This window comes from Jaculus jaculus, chromosome 9, assembly GCF_020740685.1.
Source record: "Jaculus jaculus isolate mJacJac1 chromosome 9, mJacJac1.mat.Y.cur, whole genome shotgun sequence".
Classification (NCBI taxonomy): domain Eukaryota; kingdom Metazoa; phylum Chordata; class Mammalia; order Rodentia; family Dipodidae; genus Jaculus; species Jaculus jaculus.
In genome coordinates, this window is record NC_059110.1 from 136576590 (window position 1) to 136599097 (window position 22508).

The following is a 22508-nucleotide window of genomic DNA, read 5'->3' on the forward strand; positions in this document are numbered from 1 at the left end:
AATTTTAAAAAAATGTTTGTATTTATTTATTTGCAAGGAAAAAAAGAGAGAGAATGGGTATATCAGGGCTTCTTGCTGCTGTAAACAAACTCTAGCCACATGCACCACCTTGTGCATCTGACTTTTCATGGGTACTGGGGAATTGAGCACAGGCTGGGAGACATTGTAGGCAAATACCTTTAACTACTAAGCCATCTACATCATCTCAGAAGTTTAAATTTTGTTCTCAAAAATTTGTCTTCTTGGGCTGGGGATAAAGCTGAATTGTACAGCACTTGCCTAGTATTCACAAGGCCCTGCATTTGGTCCTTAGCCCTACCCCCCCCCCAAATCTGCTTTCATATCTTCTGTGTTTAATGTCATGATTAGAAAGATTTTCCTCTCAAAATAATCTTTTTTTTCCTTGAAACAAGATCGCATTGTGTTGTCCAGGCTAGTCTTGGACTCCTAAGCACAATCAGTTCTGCATCAGTTTGTATGTTTGTGGTATATGTGTGTGTTTCTGGTATTCTTTTTTTCCCATTAATCTCTGCTTATTAAATTTAATCTATATGAAATCACTCCTTTTTCACATCAAAAATGACCATCAGCATATAATCCAGCTTGATCTATTAAAATTTTTTATGGGGTCTGGGGAGATGACTCAATGGGTAAAGTGCTTGCCACTTGGCTCTAAGTACCCAAGTTTGATACTCCCCAGATCGCACATTAAAAAACAGAATCCTGCCGGGTGTAGTGGTGCATACTTTTAATCCTAGCACTTGTGAGGCAGAGATAGATCGATCGCCATGAGTTCGAGGCCATCCTGAGACTACATAGTGAATTCCAGGTTAGCCTGGACTAGAGTGAGACCCTACCTCAAAAAAAAAAAAAAAAAAAAAAAAGACAAATAGAATCCATGTCAACCTGGGGGCAGATGAGTACAGCAAAAAGACAATAGAGCAAGTTCTCACTGTAATCTCAATATTGGATAGCCAGAGACAGGAGAATCCCCTAAGCTAGTTGGTTAGCTTGTCTAGCCAAATTGGTGAGCTTTGGACTCAGTGAGAGACCCTGTGTCAAAAAAAGTAAGGTGGAGAATGATAAAGGAAGACACCTGACATCAACCTTAGACCCAACACGCACATGTACCACACATACAAAAAAAAAAAAATAAAAAACACTTGGAAATAAGTATAATGTTACAGTGAACCCCATAAACCTGTCACTCAGATTCAACATTTTGCCAATCATTTAAAAAATCTATCCTCACTTTTTTTTCCCCGTAGGTAGGGTCTTACTCTAGCCAAGGTTTACCTGGCACTATTCTCACTTCTTATTTTATTTTTTAATTTTTTTAAGAGGTAGGGTATCACTCTAGCCCAGGCTGACCTGGACATCACTCTGTAGTCCCAGGCTGGTCTTCAATGCATGGCAATCCTCCTACCTACCTCTGCCTCCCAAGTGCTGAGATGAAAGGCATTGTCACCATGCCCAGCACTTAAGTTCTTAATATAGAAATTCTTTCTGTTCTACTAACGTAATGACTCTCCAGAAAAGCTTCAATATATCAACACTACTTACATATGTAGATATGACACTGATTAAGAAAACTGATCAGGCATATCACCAACTTGGAGAATTTCTATGACGTGATAGTAATAAATCTTAAACCTGAGAGTAGTCAGTATTGAGCTTGCTGAAGCATCTTACAAGTGAACAGTGGAAACAACCTATTAGCACTTAGTGTTAGATCACTTAGTAATTGAGACTGTGTTTGGGAGTTGCTTTGATCTTCAGGCTTTCTAGCTTATTTAACAGAAGTATTTAGAACATAGTTTTTAAGGCCATTTGACCACTGTGTTACTGTCATTGGCCGAAGGTCTAAACTAAAGTGATAGAACAAATGGTTGGGATTAAACAATGCTCTGAGAGCTGGTGTCATTCATACCTGAGAGATTCTCAAATGAAGCTGAAAAGGTAAAGGTGGATAAGAGAAGAAAAAAAATGTAATTAAAAAAATTTTTTTGAAGTAGGGTCTCACTCTATCCCAGGCTGCCCTGGAACTCTCTCTGTAGTCCCAGGCTGTTCTTAAACCCTCAGTGATCCTCCTACCTCTGCTCCCAAGTGCTGGGATTAAAGGCCTGCACGACCACGCCTAGCAAGTGTCATTTTTAAAAAGATATTCGTGCTGGAGAGATGGCTTAGCGGTTAAGCGCTTGCCTGTGAAGCCTAAGGACCCTGGTTCAAGGCTCGGTTCCCCAGGTCCCACGTTAGCCAGATGCACAAGGGGGAGCATGCGTCTGGAGTTTGTTTGCAGTGCTGGAGGCCCTGGCGTGCCCATTCTCTCTCTCTCCCTCTATCTGTCTTTCTCTCTATGTCTGTCGCTCTCAAATAAATAAATAAAAAATGAACAAAAAATAAATAAATAAAAAGATATTCATATGTTGAGAAGAAAGGGAAAGTATACTGAACCCATCACTTTCTAATCCCTAAAGTTTAAATTTGCAGTTAATCATACTTCTTGTTCTCTTTTAGAATTATAGCATTTAGTCGGCCTGTCAGATACGAAGATGTGGAGCACAAAGTGACAACAGTGTTTGGGCAACCTCTTGATTTACATTACATCAACAATGAGGTGAGAAAGATACAGCTGTATGCAAGATTTCTACTTAATTGAAACAATTTTTTTTTTTTTTTGATTTTTTGAGGTAGGGTCTCACTCTACCCAGGCTGACCTGGAATTCACTATTAGTCTCAGGGTGGCCTTGAACTCACAGCGATCCTCCTACCTCCGCCTCCCAAGTGCTGGGATTAAAGGCGTGCGCCACCATGCCCGGCTCAAGATTTCTACTTAATTGAATGTTTTTAGTTTGGTTTCTTTAGTATCATCTTCAGGTTTCCACTTTCTAGAGCTTCTTTTTCTTTCTTTTTTTATTATTTTTTTGGGTTTTCAAGGTAGGGTCTCACTCTAGCCCAGGCTGACCTGGAATTCACAATGTAGTCTCAGGCTGGCCTTGAACTCATGGTGATCCTCTTACCTCCTGTCTCCAGAATGCTGGGATTAAAGGCATGTGCCACTACACCTGACTGCTTTTTGTTTTTTTGTTTGTTTCTTTTATATTTTGTAGGAATATCTTTGCAGCATAGCCTTAAGAAGCAGGGACTGGGGAGGTACAGAAAACTGGGTGGGTAGATAGATCCTTTATACTGTCATAAAGGCTAGATTCTTCTCTTAGAAATTAACTTTGGGCTATAGCTTAATTGTATCAAAAGTTTATATCTAAGACTAGAGTGAAGGCTGCGTGGTTAAAGCACTTCCTGTGCAAAGCATGAGGGCTTAAGAGACCATTCAAATTTGATTCTCAGGGCCCACATAAATAGCTGAGTATGGTCTTGGACATCTATAACCCCAGTCTGGTAGGGGTGCAGAAAGCAGAGATCAGAGAATCCCTGGATCTACAAAACAAACAAACAAACAAACAAAAAAACTCAGCAGGCTCCAGGATCGGTAAGAGACAGGCTCAAATAAGAACAGAAGTAAGCCGGGCGTGGTGGTGCACGTCTTTAATCCCAGCACTGGGAAGGCAGAGGTAGGAGGATCGCCATGAGTTCGAGGCCACCCTGAGACTACAGAGTTAATTCCAGGTCAGCCTGGACCAGAGTGAGACCCTACCTCAAAAAACCAAAAAAAAAAAAAAGAAAGAACAGAAGCAAGGGCTGGAGAGATGGTTTAGTGGTTAAGCGCTTGCCTGTGAAGCCTAAGGACCCCAGTTCGAGGCTCCATTCTCAGGACCCACGTTAGCCAGATGCACAAGGGGGTGCACGCATCTGGAGTTTGTTTGCAGAGGTTGGAGGCCCTGGCACACCCATTCCCTCTATCTGCCTCTTTCTCTGACTGTCGCTGTCAAATAAATAAATAAAAATAAAAAATATTAAAAAAAAAAAAAAAGAACAGAAGCAAGAGCATTTGAGTGGGACATCTGACATTCTGCTCTGGTTACCACAGGCGAGTGCTTGCGATGCAACATGGACACACACGTGTAAGCCACATACACATAAGGAGAAAAAAGCATCTAATTCATTGATTTTTTTTTTTTAATTCCTTACCCTACTGGAATGATCCTCTTTTATTCTTGCTTTGAATTTTACCGAGCCCAGCTGCATGTGCCACTTTTTGCATCTGCCTTAATGTGGGTACTGGGGAATCAAACCTTGGCCAAAAGGCTTTGCAGGCAAGGGCTTTTAATTGCTGAGCCATCTTCCCAGACCTTTAATTTTAAAAATGTAGTTTATTTGTTAGAGAGAGAGTAATGAGAGAAGGAGAGAGAATGGACAAACCATGTCTTCTAGCAACTGCAAATGAACTTCAAACTAATACACCACCATGTGCATCTGGCTTATGTGGGTACTGGGGAATAGAACTTGGGTCCTTAGGCTTTGCAGGCAAGTGCCTTAACTGCTAAGCCATCTCTTCAGCCCCCTTTAATTTTTTTATTTTTTTCGAAGTAGAGTCTCACTCTAGCTCAGGCTGACCTGGAATTCACTATAGAGTCTCAGAGTGGCCTCGAACTTGTGGCGATCCTCCTACCTCTGCCTCCTGAGTGCTGGGATTAAGGCATGCGCCACCACACCTGGTTCCCTTTAATTTTCTTTACATGTCTGTATGTGTGGTGCAGTGCAATGTGTGTACCCTGTGCATGTACACATAACTCAGAAGAGAACATCAAAACTTGGCACATGCAGCAGAACATGGTGGCAAATGCCTTTAAGCCCAACACTCAGGAGGCAAACATAGGAGGGTCACTGAGTTTGAGGCTAGCCTGGAGCTCTACAGAGTGAGTTTCAGGTCAGCCTGGGCTAGAATGAGACCCTACCTCCATTGTTGGGTATCCCCCTTTATTGTGTGTTTTCCTTGAGATAAAGTCTCACTGATTGTACAATCCTTAGATATTTTCTGGTCTCTGCTCCCTACATGGCTTGGGTTACAGATGTGTGTGGTCATACTCGTGTTGCTGGAAAATTGAACTTAGGTGGACTCAGGCCCCCTTAGGCCCTCATGCTTATGTGGGAAGTACTCTTACCCATTGAGCCATCTTTCCATCCCCTTGATGAGTGTCTTTTAAGATTGAAATGTAGCCTGGCAGGGTGGCATAGGTCTTTAATCACAGCACTTGGGAGGCAGAGGTAGGAGGATCACCATGAGTTCAAGAGACTACATAATTCCAGGTCAGCCTGAGCTAGAGTGAAACCCTACCTCGAAAAAAAAAAGAAGGATTGAAATGTAGTGACAGGTGCACAACTCTGTAAAGTTATTTAAAAATTATTGCTGCTGTCAGGTGTGATGACACACACATTTAAGCCCAATACGCAGGAGGCAGAGATAGGAGTATATCCATGAGAGGCCAGCCTGGGATTATAGAGTGAGTTCTAGGTCAGCCTGGACTAGAGTTTCCTACCTCAAAAAAAAAAAAAAAATATTTTGGAAAAATTGTTGTATACTTAGAGAAAACAACCTCTTATGATTTCAGCTAGCTTCTTTAAGAGCCCATAATATCCAATGAGATTGTTTTTCTCCAAACATACTGTAGATTTTATTTTGCCTATTTTGCAAAGTGAAGCATTGCAATAGATTTTTTTTTCCCCCTGAGTTAGGGTTTTGCTCAAGCCCAGGCTCACTTGGAATTCACAGTGTAGTCTCAGGATGGCCTCAGACTCATGACAATCCTTTTACCTCTGCCTCCTGAGCTCTGGGATTAAAGGCATACATCACCACACCCAGAAAGATTTGGATTTTATACAATTTCCTATGTCTGTGTCCTGTTGTTACAGCTCTCCATCCTGTTGAAAAACCAAGATGATCTTGATAAAGCAATTGACATTTTGGATAGAAGCTCAAGCATGAAAAGCCTTAGGATATTGCTGTTATCCCAGGACAGAAACCATGTAAGTAGTCTCTGTGTTGCCCCATTAGCTGAAGACAGCGATTGCATTCCTTCCATCTTGCCTTGCTTAGTAGATAGAATTTTGTTCTTCTCAGCCACTGCCAAGTGAGAGCATAATTTCATCCCAGGCTCCTTGTTGGTGGACAGTTTTGCATTTGAGTCAGTTGCAACTAAAGTTTGGCCAATAGTGTGGGAAGGGGGAGTTTTTTCCTCTATTTTCTTTCCATTGGATTTTGAGTCTTCCAAAAGAGACTGGATTAATGTAGGTATATTAGCAAAGTCTATCAAGGATTTGAGACTATCATGCTGATTCCAATTCCTACAATGTGGTAGGTAGTTTTTTTTTTTTTGTTGTTGTTGTTGTTTTTTTGACACTTATAGGAAACACACTTGTTCTTCTATTTATTGGAAAAAAGTGGCCTTGGGCTAGAGGGCTTCTTGAAACACACTAACTGCTCTTTACCAAATGGTTGGCAAACTCTTGGGGAATTCTTCTACTGAATGGCCTCTGAATGGCATACTTTTCATAAAAATGCTTGCAGTATTAATCTGTCTTCTAATCACTGATTCCTATGTTTTTTTCAGATTAATGTTCCTATAGGTTTCTTGGCACTCTCTTTTACTTACATTTGAAGACAGCCAACTGTGGATAGCTGGCATGGCTACATGAAAACCATAGGCATAGCCTATCAGAATAGAGTTAAGGTGGGCTGGTACTTGTGCCCATTTAGTTTCCAAAGAAGCTGAAGGGTCTATAATGAACTATTGATAGGAGGAGGCACAGAGAGCTTAGTTTATAAACTGTAGAATAAAGATGTAGCCTAATGTTACAGAAGTATAATACTATGAAGAGGGGTCTCCTTGTTCCAAATGTTTTCTCCGGATGTTTGAGAAAATATTCTGAAGTAGATGTATATCTTATTTTTCTGTTCAAGTTACTCACCTGCTTCTTATCCTTCCTTACAAGCTTATTGTACATGATCTAAATGAAGTCTAAGGCAGGCTAGGGGATATATAGCTCAATAGCAGAGTACTTGACTAGCATGTGGAGGCCCAGGTTTGATCCCCAGCACATACATGAATGAGTGAATCAGTCAGTAAGTCAATCAATCTGTCTTCCATCCATCTGTATCTAGGGTTCATCACCAGCAGTTCCTGCTTTCAGCTCCCCAGTCTTTTTTGTTTTTTTGAGATAGGGTCTCACTGTAGTTCAGGCTGACCTGGAATTCACTATGTAGTCTCAGGGTGGCCTTGAATTCACGGTGATCCTCCTACCACTGCTTCCCAAGTGCTGGGACTAAAGGGAGTGCACCACCACGCTGGTTATCAGCTCTCCAATCTTTCCTTTCTGTATTCTTCAGCATATTCTCCCTAATTCACAGCCCTATAATTCTTCCTTCTTCTTTGCCAGTCTATATCTCTCTTCTATTTTTTAGGATGCAGTTTGATTTTCCTACTTTTATTTGATCAGCATGATTTATTTTGAAAGAGAAAGAGGCAGAGAGAGAGAGACAGAGAGGATGGTCACACTAGGGCTTTTGGCTGCTGTGAATAAACTCCAGATGCATGTACCCCCTGTGCACGTGTGCAATATTGCGTGCTTGCATCACTGTGCATCTGGCTGTGTGGGACCGGGAGACTCTAATGTAAGTTCTTAGGCTTTGCAGGCAAACACCTTAACTAATAAGCCATTACTCCAGCCCTGATCAGCATTTAAAAAATATATTTATTTATTTATGCAAGCGAGGTGGGGAGAAGGCAGATAGAGAATGGGCATGACCAGAGCCTCTAGCCACTACACCCAAACACTAGATGCATGCACCACCTTGTGCATCTGGCTTTACGTGGGTGCGAGGGAATTGAACCTGGGTCCTTTTGGTTTTGCAGGCAAATGCCTTAACCCCCAAGCTATCTCTCTAGCCTCTTGATCAACATTTTTGACTAACACAGTTTTTAGTGTGTGTATGTATATATATATTTATTTATTTGAGAGAAAGGAGAGAATGGGCATGCCAGGTCCTCCAGCCACTGCAAACAAACTCCAGATGCATGTGCCCCCTTGTGCATTTGGCTTATGTGAGTCCTGGAGAATCCAACCTGGATCCTTTGGCTTTGCAGGCAAATGCCTTAACTGCTAAGCCATCTCTCCAGCCCCCAATTTTTATTAATTTTTATTCCTTCACTCATTAGATATAGTTTGTACACTAGTTTTTATGTTGTTTCTACTTCTACTTGTTTTCCTCTATGATTTTGTTGAAGATGCCTACTATGCCTCTGGAGTGGAGTTCTTCTCCTTCTACTATGCCCTGAATTCTTATATTGGATCTTTTCATAGTGTCCCAAATATCTTGAAATTCCCACTCATACTTTTCTATAAGTTTGTCTTTCTCTTTGTTGGACTGCATTAGGTCTGCCACCTGGTCTTCTAGCTTAGATATTCTGTCCTCTCCCTCATCCATCCTACTGGTGAGATTTTCTACAGAGTTTTTTTCTACTTCTACTTGTATAAGTTGTACCACAAAAAATTATAAACTCTCTAAGAATAGGAGCTATATAATTATTTTGAAACTCTTTTCCCAACCATTCACTAAACAAAACCAAATGAGTGCTTTGTACATTATTAGCAAGAGTTGATCATTTTTAGCAACCCCTTCCTTATAGAATAAGCTAGAGTTGACAATTTGGTTGAATTATTGATTGAGAAATACTACCTCTGATCCAGGCATGGTGGCGCACGCCTTTAATCCCAGCACGTGGGAGGCAGAGGTAGGAGGATCGCTGTGAGTTTGAGGACATCAGCGTTCCCATCATGGGAAGTGCACATGGTTGAAAATAACTGCTGCAACACAGAATTATGTGAAAGATGACCATCTGAGCTAACACTGGGTCTTGCATAGTGAAAATGCTACATCAATGTTTCTCTTTCTAAGAACCTGTAGTTTCTTAATTTTAGTTTTGAGAGAGGCAGAGAGAGAGAGAGAATGGGTGCACCAGGACCTTTCAACCACTGTAAACAAACTCCAGATGCATGTACCCCATTGTGAAATATGTGTCAGTCTTACTTCACAGACCCATGTACCAAGCAAAAGCAATTTCTCTTTTCCCCATGCAGAGTTGAATTTACTTATCCCTTTTGTGTTTTATTACCATAGCTTTTATTGAGATAATTTGTGGGACAACTTTTGTAAATTATTTTTCTGTTGATCCCTTACTTTCCAGTCATTGCAAGTCTTTAAAAAATATTTTATTGGGGGCTGGAGAGATGGCTTAGCGGTTAAGCGCTTGCCTGTGAAGCCTAAGGACCCTGGTTCGAGGCTCTATTTCCCAGGACCCATGTTAGCCAGATGCACAAGGGGGCGCATGCATCTGGAGTTTGTTTGCAGTGGCTGGAGGCCCTGGCGTGCCCATTCTCTCTATCTGCCTCTTTCTCTCTGTCGCTCTCAAATAAATAAAAATGAATTTTTTTAAATATTTAATTTATATGTTTATATTAGAGAGAAAAAGAGAATGAGAGAGCACCAAGGCCTCTAGCCACTGCAAAGGAACTCCAGATGTATGTGCCACCGTGTGCATCTGGCCTTACATGGTGTTGCAATCAAGTTCGCACTGCTGGTAGAAATCACCCAACCAACAGCAGCTTGTGGGAAAAAAGAGGTTTACTTTGGCTTATAGGCTTGAGGGGGAAGCTCCACGATGGCAGGGGAAAACGATGACATGAGCAGAGGGTGGACATCACCCCCTGGCCCACATAAGTGGACAACAGTAACAGGAGAGTGTGCCAAACAGAAGCATGGGAAAAGTGGCTATAACACCCATAAGCCTGCCCCAACAATACACTGCCTTCAGGAGGCTTTAATTTCCAATTGCCATCAGCTGGGGATCCTAACCTCCAGGACACCATAGGGGACACCTGGCTCCACCACATGTGGGTACTGGGAATTGAACCCAGGTTCTTAGGCTTTGCAGGCAAGCACCTTAACTGCTGAGCCATGTCTCCAGCCCCAGTCATTGCAGTCTTTTTTTTTTTTTAAATATTTATTTATTTATCTGAGAGTGACAGACACAGAGAGAAAGACAGATAGAGGGAGAGAGAGAGATTGGGCGCGCCAGGGCTTCCAGCCTCTGCAAACGAACTCCAGACGCGTGCGCCCCCTTGTGCATCTGGCTAACGTGGGACCTGGGGAACCGAGCCTCGAACCGGGGTCCTTAGGCTTCACAGGCAAGCGCTTAACCGCTAAGCCATCTCTCCAGCCCTCATTGCAGTCTTTATGCATGAAGTTTTCTGGTAACATTTCATATTGTTTGTGTCAACCAGAGCACACTACTATCTACAGAGTCCTTCAGTAACATTCTCATGCATATGGTCACATACCCACTACTGGATGCTGTGTTTAGAGTATTCAGTTAGCTGCATACACCACATGGGTGAGCTTCTCATACTGTGTACAACAGCATGTTGGTATTTTTTGATTGGGAGGATATGGACATGCTGTATATAGTTCATCTTTCCTCAAATTCACTATGTACTTCAAACTGGCCTCGAATTTGTAATCATCCTGCCTCCACCTTCTAAATACCTGGATTACAGGTGTGTGCTACTGTGTTTCACCAATATTCTTGTTTTGGGGTATAGTCCTATCTCTTTCTTTTATTGTTCCTATTTTTGAGTCTTGTGTAAGAGTTTCCTGAACCCTTAGATCAACATCAATTTTGCTTACCATGTCATTCTCCTTTGTCTCCATAAATCAAAATTTTCAGCTGTGGGATATGATAGTATACCCCTGTAATCTCAATACTTTGGAGGTAGGTAGATCAGTAGAATCAAGGAATTCAAGGCCAGCCTGGGCTACATGGACCCTATCAAAAAAAGGGGGAGAGAGGTAGGTAGATCAGTAGAATCAAGGAATTCAAGGCCAGCCTGAGCTACATGAGACTAAGGGAAAAAAAGGAAAGACCCTCCCTAGGAAGGAGTTCCCCTTTCCTGGAATTAAAACCTGGAAAAATTAACCTTGATCCTGGCTTTGTGGATGGTTAGCTTTGCTCTTAAAACTTGGTGTCAGGTTATATAAGCAGTAACAACCAATGGGGATAGGCTGGTTAAGGCACTTTCCTATGAAGTCTAAGGACCCAGGTTTAATTTTTCAGAACCCATGCAAGCTAGATGCACAAGGTAGTGTGTGGTCTAGAGTGTGTCTGCAGTGGCTAGAGGCCTTGGCATACCCATTCTACACCCTCTCTTTCTCTCTCTTGTACATAACAAAAATCAAATACTTGGGCTGGAGAGATGGCTTAGCGGTTAAGCGCTTGCCTGTGAAGCCTAAGGACCCCAGTTCGAGGCTCGGTTCCCCAGGTCCCACGTTAGCCAGATGCACAAGGGGGCGCACGCGTCTGGAGTTCGTTTGCAGAGGCTGGAAGCCCTGGCGCGCACATTCTCTCTCTCCCTCTATCTGTCTTTCTCTCTGTGTCTGTCGCTCTCAAATAAATAAATAAAAATTTTAAAAAAAAATCAAATACTTTTTGGAAAAGAGAGTAGATGGGGAAAGGAGACTCCTATCAGCTAAGCAGCCTGCAAATCAGCTTGTAGGAGCCTTGTTAGAGGAGGTGTGTCACTGGGGGCCGGGCCTTGAGGTTTATTAGTCCAGCCCTACCAGGTGCTGAGAGCTAGCTCATTCAGACTACTTCCTTCTGCTGCTGTGACCAGATGCGACGCTGTTGCCAGCTGTGTCATGCCTCCTCTGTGTGATGAAACTTGTCCTTGAAACTATAAGCCAAAATAAACCCTTTCCTTCCATTAAAACAAAACAAAACAAAACAAAAAACTTGGTGTCAGAGCTGATTAGCTCAGCCCCCATTCAGAATTTAAAAAATGAGCCTGGTGTGGTGGCGCATGCCTTTAATCCCAGCACTCAGTAGGCAGAGGTAGGATGATCACCTTGAGTTCGAGGCCACCCTGAGAATACATAGTAAATTCCAGGTCAGCCTGGCTAGAGTGAGACCCTACAAAAACTTATAAATGATCCAATTTGGGTCTCTAGGTGGGCTTTACTCCCTACTGCCTTCTCATGGATGGGAGCTCTTCATATACTTTCTTCTTTCTTTCTCAATCCAGTAAACTTTATAAACTTTAAAAAAACAAAGCTTCCAAAATTTGGCTGAGTTTTACTCACTTGAGGAGATTTTTAAAAATGATTATCATTTGGGCTTCATGCCGAGAGATCCTCTTGGCTGAGACATCAAAAACTCCATAGGCAGTTCTGATATGAAGCTAGGTTTTGAGAACCATGACTTGAAACTGAAGTATACTTCATCTCCAAAGACCTCACTACTTACATTGTGGATTGTGGGCCAGCAGCATCAGTATAACCTGGGAGCCTATTAGAAATGTAAGTCGGGCATGGTGGCACACGCATTTAATCCCAGCACTGGGGAGTCAGAGGTAGGAGTGTCACTGTGAGTTCAAGGCCACCCCGAGACTCCCTAGTGAATTCCAAGTCAGTCTGAGCTAGTGTGAAACTCTATCTTGAAAAACAAAAACAAAAGCTGGGTGTGGCGGCGCACGCCTTTTAATCCCAGCACTCGGGAGGCAGAGGTAGGCGGATCGCCGTGAGTTCGAGGCCACCCTGAGACTCCATAGTGAATTCCAGGTCAGCCTGGGCTAGAGTGAGACCCTACCTCGGAAAAAAAAAAAAAAAAAAAAGCAGACTCGGGGCTTGAGAGATGGCTCAACAGTTAAAGGCATTTGTTTGTAAAGCCTGATGGCCCCAGTTTGATTCTCCAGTACCAATGTAAAGCCAGATGCACAAAGTAGCACATGCATCTGGAATTTACAGTGGCAGAGGACCCTGGCCTGCCAATAATCTCTTTCTTTCTGTCCCAAATAAAATTATTTTTTTAAAAAATGCAGACTTGATGGGCTAGAGAGATGGCTTAGCAGTTAAGCACTTGCTTGTGAAGCCTAAGGACCCCGGTTCAAGGCTCAATTCCCCAGAAACCAGGTTAGCCAGATGCACAAGGGGTCGCACGCATCTGGAGTTCGTCTGCAGTGGCTGGAGGCCCTGGTGCGCGCGCGCGCGCGCGCTCTCTCTCTCTCTCTTTCTCTCTCTCTCTCTCTCTTCCTCTTTTTTCTCTCTCTCTGTCACTCTCAAATAAATAAATAAAAATGAATAAAAAAAATTTTTTTTTAATGCAGACTTGAGTCCTACCCAGGCCTTACAGAATCAGTCTTTTTTAACAAGATTCCAAGGGATTCATATGTATCTACATCAAAACTTTTACTCATTCCTCTCATCAGCTTTCCAACCTGTGTAGTTTGGCTGTGTGTGTGGTGGGGGGGGAGGTTTTGTGCGTGTGTGTGTGTGTGTGTGTGTGTGTGTGTGTGTGTGTAAAAGGAAAGGTTTATTTTTTACTTCTTATTTTGAGGGGACACTTCATGGTACCAGGGAGGAACAAATAGTTGGGCATCACCTCTTGCCTGGTCAGCTGGGAGAAAGCAGAGAGCTTGAGCTTGAGTTTGGCTTTTTTTTTTTTTAATAATTTTTGTTTGTTTTTTATTTATTTTAGAGCAACACAGAGAGAAAGAGGCAGAGAAAGAGAGAGAGAGAATGGGCACACCAGGGCCTCCAGCCACTGCAAATGAACTCCAGATGCGTGCTCCCCCTTGTGCATCCAGCTGACGTGGGTCCTGGGGAATCGAGCCTTGAACTGGGGTCCTTAGGCTTCACAGGCAAGCGCTTAAGCGCTAAGCCATCTCCCCAGCCCTTGAGTGTGGCTTGAACTTACTTTTCTGTCTTAGCTTTTGGAGTTTTATTTTCTTGAGACATGGTGTCTAGCTCAGTCTGACCTCAAATTTGCTAAGTAGCTGAGGATGATCTTGAATTTTGGATCCTCCTACCTTCACTTGCTAAGTGCTGGGGTTATAGGCACCACCATACCCAGATTTCAGATTTTTAAGCTAAAGTCTATATTCTTTGGTCATTTAAAATTCATACTCCCGAATTTCAAATGTGTGGGGGTAGGGAGGGAGGGAATTACCATGGGATATATTTTATAATCATGGAAAATGTTAATAAAAATTTAAAAAAAATTCATACTCCCAAGAATCCGTGAATTCCCACAACGCGGAAGGCCTTCATCCACATGGCACTCTTGTCCCATGCCATGCTGCTCTTTCTTTCCCTCACTGCAGAGTGAGGGCCTTTCTCTAGCCTATGCAAGCTTGCTTCCCTGGTATGTGGCTTTGGCTGTTTTTCTTCCTTTCTGATTCTTAGCAGAGAGCTATTACACGCTGGCAGCTTTAGCAAGAACATTTACTTCCCCTTGGTCTGACTTCCTGTTAGAGCAACATAGTTTGTGAAGACACTCTACATGTGATAAAGTCTGGCATGGGAGGCTAGAGAAGACTGCTTGGCAGCTGATTTTGCCCCTGGGAGCAGGAAGCCTTCTTCCTGGAGGACAGAATATACAGATTGTTTAAATGGGACTTAAAAAATACTATGGGAGGCTGGGCATGGTGGTGCATGCCTTTAATCCCAGCACTTGGGAAACTTAAGTAGGATCACCAAGAGTGTGAGGCCATTTGAGATGTACATAGTGAATTCCAGGTCAGCCTGAGCTGGAGTGAAACCCTATCTCGGAAAACAAAAACAAAAACAACAACAACAAACAAAAGGAGGTAAAAGAGATTTGGAGAAGTAAGTAGAAACTTTGACTCATATTGTTGATAAATTCTAAACTATTTGTACTTTCACTAGTGTTCTACTTACTTGTAATCACATCCTGGCACCTCCAGTGTTCAGATTCTTTAAACATTCGGTTTATTTGTGTGGGGGGGGGGGAGAATGGGCATAACAGGTCCTCTTGCTGCTGCAAACGAACTCCATACTCAAGCGCCATTCTGTTTATCTGGCCTTATATGGGTACTGAGGAATCAAACCTGAACCGTCAGTCTTTGCATGCAAGAGCCTTTAACCCCTGAGCCGTCTCCCCAGCCACAGTTTTTAGTTTTAAGCTAGATCAGTGTAAATCCCACCAGTCTACCTTTTGCTTCCTTGATTTTTTACCTGGTAGCTTGACTGGGCTAGTGCAGAGTAATAGTGAGCGCAGCAAAGCTATTAGCCCTGTTCTGACGTCCTTGACCTCCAGCAGAGGTAGAGGCTTACTCTAGCCAACGCTGGCCTCAAGCTCAGAACAGTCCTCCTCCCGGTGACTCTCAAGTGTTGGGATGTGAGGTGCAGCAAAATGGTGCTTTACGACTTCCCAGTGGACATGACTCTGAGATGGTTTACATGTATACCATGTTATGTTTAAGCTGGTAAAATCTTGCTGTAATATCTAGGAATAATTTTGATTAAGGAAGCAGCATATTAAAATACTTTTTAAAGTACTTACTGGACTGGGGGTATGGCACATCAGTAAAGGTGCTTGCAAAGCCTGCTAGGCTGAGTTGATTCTCTAGTACACACTTAAACCAGATGCACAAAGTGGCAAATGTGTCTGGTGTTCATTTGCAGTGGCTAGAACCCCTGACATGCCTATACTCACTCACTTACTCTTACAAAATAAATAAAATTTTTTAAACAATCAGTAAACTTAAGCTAGGCATGGTGGTGCATACTTTTAATTCCAACACTCAGGAGGCAGAGGTAGGAGGATTGCTGTGAATTCAAGGTCAGCCTTGGGCTAGAGTGGGAACCCTACCTAGGAAAAAAAAAAAACACCAAAAAAATTCATTAATTAACCAGGTAAATACATAAATGCATATTTAACTGGGCATGGTGGTACATCTTTATAATCTTCAGACATTTGAGGCAGGAGGATATCAAGTTCAAGACCAACCTGGACTATCTAAGGTCCTACCCACTTATTTTTTTTTTTCCTGCCCTCTTAAAAAAGTTGAAAGGAGGACTGAAGAGATGGCTTAGCAGTTAAGGCATTTCCCTGCAAAGCCAAAGTACCCAGGTTTGACTCCGCAAGGGGCACATGCATCTGAAGTTCACATGCAGTGGCTAGAGGGCCTAGTGTGCCCATTCTGTCCTGTCCTGTCTTGTCCTGTCTTGTCTTGTCTTGTCTTGTCTTGTCTTGTCTTCTCTTCTCTTCTCTTCTCTTCTCTTCTCTTCTCTTCTCTTCTCTTCTCTCTCTCTCCTTGCAAAAAAATAAAAATAAATAAATAAGTTAAAAAGGGAAGCCATATTTGGTGGTGAATGCCTTTAATCCCAGCGGTAGGGAGGCAGAGGTAGAAGGATCACCATGAGTTTGAGGCCACCCTGAGACTACATAATGAACTCTAGGTCAGCCTGGGCTAGAGTGAAACCCCACCTTGAAAAACCAAAAAAAAAAAAAAAAAAAAAAAAAAAAAAGTTAAAATACATATTTAGCAGCCAGAAAGTTGTAGGGCAGGGAAATTGCCATCGTTCTCTATTCAGCCCCTCTCATAGCAGGTGATCTTGCTGCTGAAATAATTTCCTGCTATTCTTTCTAAGCTCTCTGGAGACTTTTATGGGAGAGTATTTACTGCTCTGTCTTTTGCCTGGAAGATTATTACAGGAATGCCTGTTACTCCTGTATCTGGGTCATTTCCCATTAAGTTGAGGCAAAAGGGTTTAGTACTTACATATCACTGAAACTGTAAAGTTACATCAAGCAAATAGTGAATCACCAACCTAGATGGAGGATTGATATTTGGGGCTTGGTAGCCCATTACTTAAAGTATGACGGTGCCTGAGAATGTGAGGAGCCCTAGGGAAAGGCCAAGGAGCCGTTAGAAGCATCCCAATGAAAGAGAGAGCTCAGCCTTTATTCCTCTTTTCTTACAGACCAGTTCCTCTCCTCACTCTGGGGTGTCCAGACAGGTGTGGATCAAAGCTTCCCAGTCTGCGGGGGATGTAAATACACTCTACCAACCCCCTGAGCCCAGAAGCAGGCACCTCTCTGTCAGTGAGTATTCTACCCCTTTTCTTTCCCTACCCCATCTGTTTTATCTGCTCACTTTTAAAAATTCAACAAGAATTTATTAAGCCATCATTAAATATGTATTGACGAACTATAGAAATGATCCCTGAAAGTATAGACTGACTGAGATGGGGAGGGGATGTGATGGAGTTTCAAAGGGGAAAGTGGCGGGAGGGAGGGTATTACCATGGGATATTTTTTATAATCATGGAAGTTGTTAATAAAAATTTGAAAAAAATATTTATTGACTACTATTGTGCAGAGCAGTACTTTATGCCTTTATTTTGGGAGGTGGGGGAATGAAGTGAGATTGGATAGTATTGTGACATTCAAGGATCTGCAATGTAATGATATAGCTGCAAAATTAAATTTCTTTTTAAATGTTCCTGAGAAACTAATCTGCTCTGACATGTTTAAAGATATCCAGTGGATTTCATGCTCATTTTTTTTTTCAAAGCTCAAGAGATGTCTGTCAGGTTAGAAGTCAGGTATGTAAATTGATGAGATTTTAAGAAAAATATTTTTATTAGGAATGGTAGTGCACCCCTTTAATCCCAGCACTCAGGAGGCAGAGGTAGGAAGATGACAGTGCATTCGAGGCCATCCTGAGACTACATAGTGAATTCCAGGTCAGCCTGGGCTAGACACCCTTCCTCAAAAAAACAAAATATATATATTTGCAAGCAGAGAGAGATACAAGAAAGAAAGAAAAAGAATGGGCATGCCAGGGCCTGCAGCTGCTGCAAACAAACTCCAGATGCATGTGTCACTGTGCATCTGGCTTTACATGGGTACTAGGGAATCAAACTCAGGTCGTTGGGCTTTGCAGGCAAGCGCTTTAACCGCTGAGCTATCTCCAGCCCAGTTTATGAGGGTTTTTTTTTTTGGGGGGGTGTTTCTCAAGGTAGGGTCTCACTCTAGCTCAGGATGACCTGGAATTCACTATGTCATCTCAGGGTGTCCTTGAACTCACAGCAATCCTCCTACCTTGCCTCCCGAGTGCTGGGATTAATGGCGTGTGCCACCACACTCGACTTTTTAAATTGTTTTTTCAAGGTAGGGTTTCACTCTAGCCTAGGCTGACTTGGAACTCACTATGTAGTCTCAGGGTGGCCTTGAACTCACGGCAATCCTCCTACCTCTGCCTCCCGAGTGCTGGGCTTAAAGGCATGCGCCACCACGCCCTGCTTTTCAGTTTATGAGGTTTTCTTAAAATATATATTATTTGTTTATTTATTATTTGAGAGAGGGTAGGAGAGAGAGAGAGAATGGGCACACCAAGGCCTCCAGCCACTGCAAACAAACTCCAGATACATGCGGCCTCTTGTGCATCTGGCTTACGTGGGTCCTGGAGAATCAAACAGGGATCCTTTGGCTTTACAGGCAAATGCCTTAACCGCTAAACTCTCTTTCCAGCCCCTGTTTATCTCTCCAGCCCCTGTTTGTTCCCCCCCCCCCCCCCGAGGTAGGGTCTTAATCTAGACCAGGCTGACCTGGAATTCACTATGTAGTCTCAGGGTGGCCTTGAACTCATGCAATTCTCCTACCTCTGCCTCCCGAGTGCTGGGATTAAAGGCATGCACCTCCCGCCTGCCTAGTTTATGAGTTTTAACCTTAGATTGCTTGCTTATGATTCCCAAGAAGGCCTTGTGCTTTGAGGAAGATGGTGGCCAGTGAAACTGTTGTTTAGGAAAGCAGGATGTTGACATAGTACACACAGTTGGGACAACCTCCCCTGGGAAGGAGTATAATCAGGCCTGTGCATTATGCACCAGATAATACAAAATTATTCTGGGTCCTCCTTTTCAGAGTCTGAGGAGAAAAGCTCATTTCTTGAATTATGGAATTTTTATCAAGTGGGAGATCTGACCATTTATTTATTTATTTATTTATTTATTTATTTATTTATTTATTTGAGAGCAACAGACACAGAGAGAAAGACAGATAGAGGGAGAGAGAGAGGATGGGCGCGCCAGGGCTTCCAGCCTCTGCAAACGAACTCCAGATGCATGCGCCCCCTTGTGCATCTGGCTAACGTGGGACCTGGGGAACCGAGCCTCGAACCGGGGTCCTTAGGCTTCATAGGCAAGCACTTAACCGCTAAGCCATCTCTCCAGCCCGGAGATCTGACCTTAAACATGCATGTGCATACTGCCCTGTGTCTGAAATCTTGCTGCCAGAAGCCAACTTTTCCCTTTCCCTATAAACAGAATTGTATCAAACTGAGCTGTTCTGTGAGATCCTGAGCTGAGTTTGGGGAAGTATAAGGCTTGTTCCTGCTGTTGAACATATCTGTGAGTGATATACCTATTGAAGTAGTGGCAGGAAAAAGTAGATTTCTGAGGCACTGATTTTGCCTTACTGAGTAATTTCTGGAACTCAAGCACTGGGAGTCTGAATCTAAATGTCTGAATGGCTTGTATGTAGAAGATAATTGGTGGATAGGTTTTTATAAGCCAGGTAAGAGAAAGCCAGCATCCCACCAGAGACTCTGTTCAGAATATCCTTGGAATCTGGTTGCCTCAGAGCCTGGGAAATTGCCAGCTTGTCCTCTTCTTAAGTCAGTCAGAGAGTCTTTGTCTTTCTCCCTCCCTACCATCATTTAGAAGGGCATTGTAGCAACCAGCATAAAACCATAAATGTATACAACAATATTTCCCAGGAATACCAATAAATAATTTCAGTGAAATAGACATAGGTAAATCAAGCCCAGAATGGTGGTACACATGTTTAATCCCAGCTCTCAGAAGGCAGAGATAGGATCACTGTGAGTTTGAGGCCAGCCTGGGAATATAGAGTAAATTCCAGGTCAGCCTAGGCTAGAGTGAGACCCTACTGCCAAAAAGATTTTTTTTTGGGGGGGGGGCCACTACTGGATATAGAACCAGGGCTTTTTGTGCTAAGCAAATGCTCTACCACAGCACCAGCCACAAGATATGTTATTAAGTAATTTTTTAAATAGTACATTATGAAATTAATTGAGAAGTGTGTTGATTTAGGGGCTGTCTCTTGTCTCTGTCTGCTTGAAAATAAATTTTAAAAAATGTTTTCTTCAAGGTAGGGTCTCATTGTGGCCCAGGCTGACTTGGAATTCACTATGTAGTCTCAGAGTGGCCTCAAACTCATGGTGATCCTCCTGTCTCTGCCTCCAGAGTGCTAGGATTAAAAGTGTATGCCACCGCACCCAGCTGAAATAAAAAAAAAAATTTTTTTTGGTTTTTCGAGGTAGGGTCTCACTGTAGCCCAGGCTGACCTGGAATTCACTATGGAGTCTCAGGGTGGCCTCGAACTCACAATCCTCCCCTCTGCCTCCCTAGTGCTGGGATTAAAGGCGTGCGCCACCACGCCCGGCTTAAATAAAAATTTTTAAATGAAGTGTATTTAAATGATTCTTGAGTGTCAAATGTCACTGTTCTTAGGAAACTTGTTTTAAATGATCACTTTTTAATCTTTTCTCAAATATTTATTTATTTGAGAGGGGGAGAGAGAAAGAGACAGAGTGTGAATGGGCACTCCAGTACCTCTAGCCACAGCAAACAAACTCCAGTCACATACACCACTTTATGCATCTGGCTTTACATGGGTACTGGGGAAATCAAGCCTGAGTCATTAGACTTTGCAGGGAAGTGCCTTAACTACTTGAGCGATCTCCCCAGACCTTTATGTAGAAAACTTTGAATAGAATATACAGCTTTAAATAAATAAAGACATTTTATCAATAAAATAAAAGCAATAGTATATATGTAATTACAATGATTGTAATGGGGAGGTAATATGATGGAGAATGGAATTTCAAATGGGAAAGTGGGGAAGGGGAGGGAATTACCATGGGATATATTTTATAATCATGGAAAATGTTAATAAAAATTTAAAAAAATCAAATTATTGAAGGAGTCAGGTGTGGTGGCACATGCTTATAAACTTAGCATGAGGTAGGAGGATCACCATGAGTTTGAGGCCAGCCTGGGAGATCCTACTTCAAAAATCCCTCCGTCCCAAAAAAAAGAGAGAGAGAGAAAATGAAAAGTGGGAAATAATTATAAAGATCATAGGTATTTATAGATAAATATAAAGCAGTAACAAATGCTTTGATAAATTTAATATTGTAGTAGAATAAATTCTTAATAAACTAACATTCCATATCTATACAAGAGAAAAGGTATCTCTGAAGATTCAAGCATGTTGTCAGGAACCCAAAATGGTGCTCAAACACCTTCTGTCCCTAAGACTGTTTCCCTGGTGGTCTTACAAGTGATTACACTTCCACATGTAAGCATGTGTCAGCTACTCACAAGGCTGAGACAGAAGAATTGTATTTGAAGCCAGCTTGTGCAAAATAAGCAAAATTGAAAAGCCTGTCTCCAATATTGTGCTTTTTTTTTCCTAGAGAGAGAGAGAAGAGATGAGAAAGGCAGATAGAGAATGGGCACACCAGAATAGGCAAATTTAATTCTAGATGCATGCACCACCTTGTGCATCTGGCTTTGTGTGGGTACTGGGGAATCGAACCTGGGTTCTTTTTTGGCTTTGTAGGCAAGTGCCTTAACTGCTAAACCGTCTCTCCACCCAACAAGATAGATGGATGGATAGATATATAGATCTATAGTACCCATATATATTTTTTTTTCAAGGTAGGGTCTTGCACTATCCCAGGTTGACCTGAAATTCACTATGTATCTCAGGCTAGCCTCTAACTCAAAGTGATCCTCTTACCTCAACCTTCTGAGTGCTAGGATTAAAGGTGTGCACCACCATGCTTATTTCTTTGGCTAAAAATGTTGAGGAAAAGCTTGGCGTGGTGGCGCATGCCTTTAATCCCAGCACTTGGGAGGCAGAGGTAGGAAGATTGCCATGAGTTCGAGGCCACCCTGAGACTCCATAGTGAATCCCAGGACAGCCTGGGCTAGAGTGAGACCCTACCTCGAAAAACCAAAAAAAAAAAAAAAATGTTGAGGAATATAAGTTATATGTAGTTCCTGTCTATCTAGAAAATGGGTCACACAGTGAGTGTCTCAGTACTCCTGGATCCTGGCTTCCTTTTTTCAGGAAGTTGATTTATGTATCAACTGTTGGGCTGAGATGAATGTGACAATGATGCCTATAGAAGGGCAAGAGTGTTTGGAGCTCACATTCTTCCAGGAGAGAAAGCTTCATGGCAATGGAAACATAACTGACACACAAGAGAAAAGTAAAAGAAATATAAAGTAGAGACAGGCACAGGAAAAAATCCCTACATACGCGTGCACGCACACACACAAAATGGTGGGTTCCAGAACAACACCATACGTGTTTGAGGTGTGGTAGATGTAGTAAGAAAGGGACAGAGTCAGAAAATGAGAGAATTGCTGGGCTTGGTGGTGCACACCATTAATCCCAGCACTTGAGAGGTAGAAGTAGATGATCACTGTGAGTTCAAGGCCACCCAGAGACTTCATAGTGAATTCCAGGTCAGCCTGGGCTAGAGTGAGATCCTACCTCCAACCTCCCCCCCCCCAAAAAAAAAGAAGAAAACCAGAAAGAAAGAAAATTAGAGAATTGATTTTATTTTATTTTTTTTGAGGGAGAGAGAGAATGGGCACGCCAGGGCCTCCAGCCACTGAAAACAAACTCCAGACACATGCACCCCTTCATACATCT

General features: G+C 42.5%; 1 protein-coding gene across 1 annotated transcript in view; it reads left to right on the forward strand.

Annotated features, from left to right (window-relative positions):
• The window catches only part of Map3k3 (mitogen-activated protein kinase kinase kinase 3), a 100055-nt gene that overhangs the window by 39746 nt on the left and 37801 nt on the right, over positions 1-22508 (forward strand). Inside the window, exons 4-6 of the mRNA XM_004655081.2 lie at positions 2518-2617; positions 5812-5925; positions 16736-16856. Coding sequence (XP_004655138.1) covers positions 2518-2617; positions 5812-5925; positions 16736-16856 — 335 coding nt within the window. The remainder of the gene's footprint in view (positions 1-2517; positions 2618-5811; positions 5926-16735; positions 16857-22508) is intronic.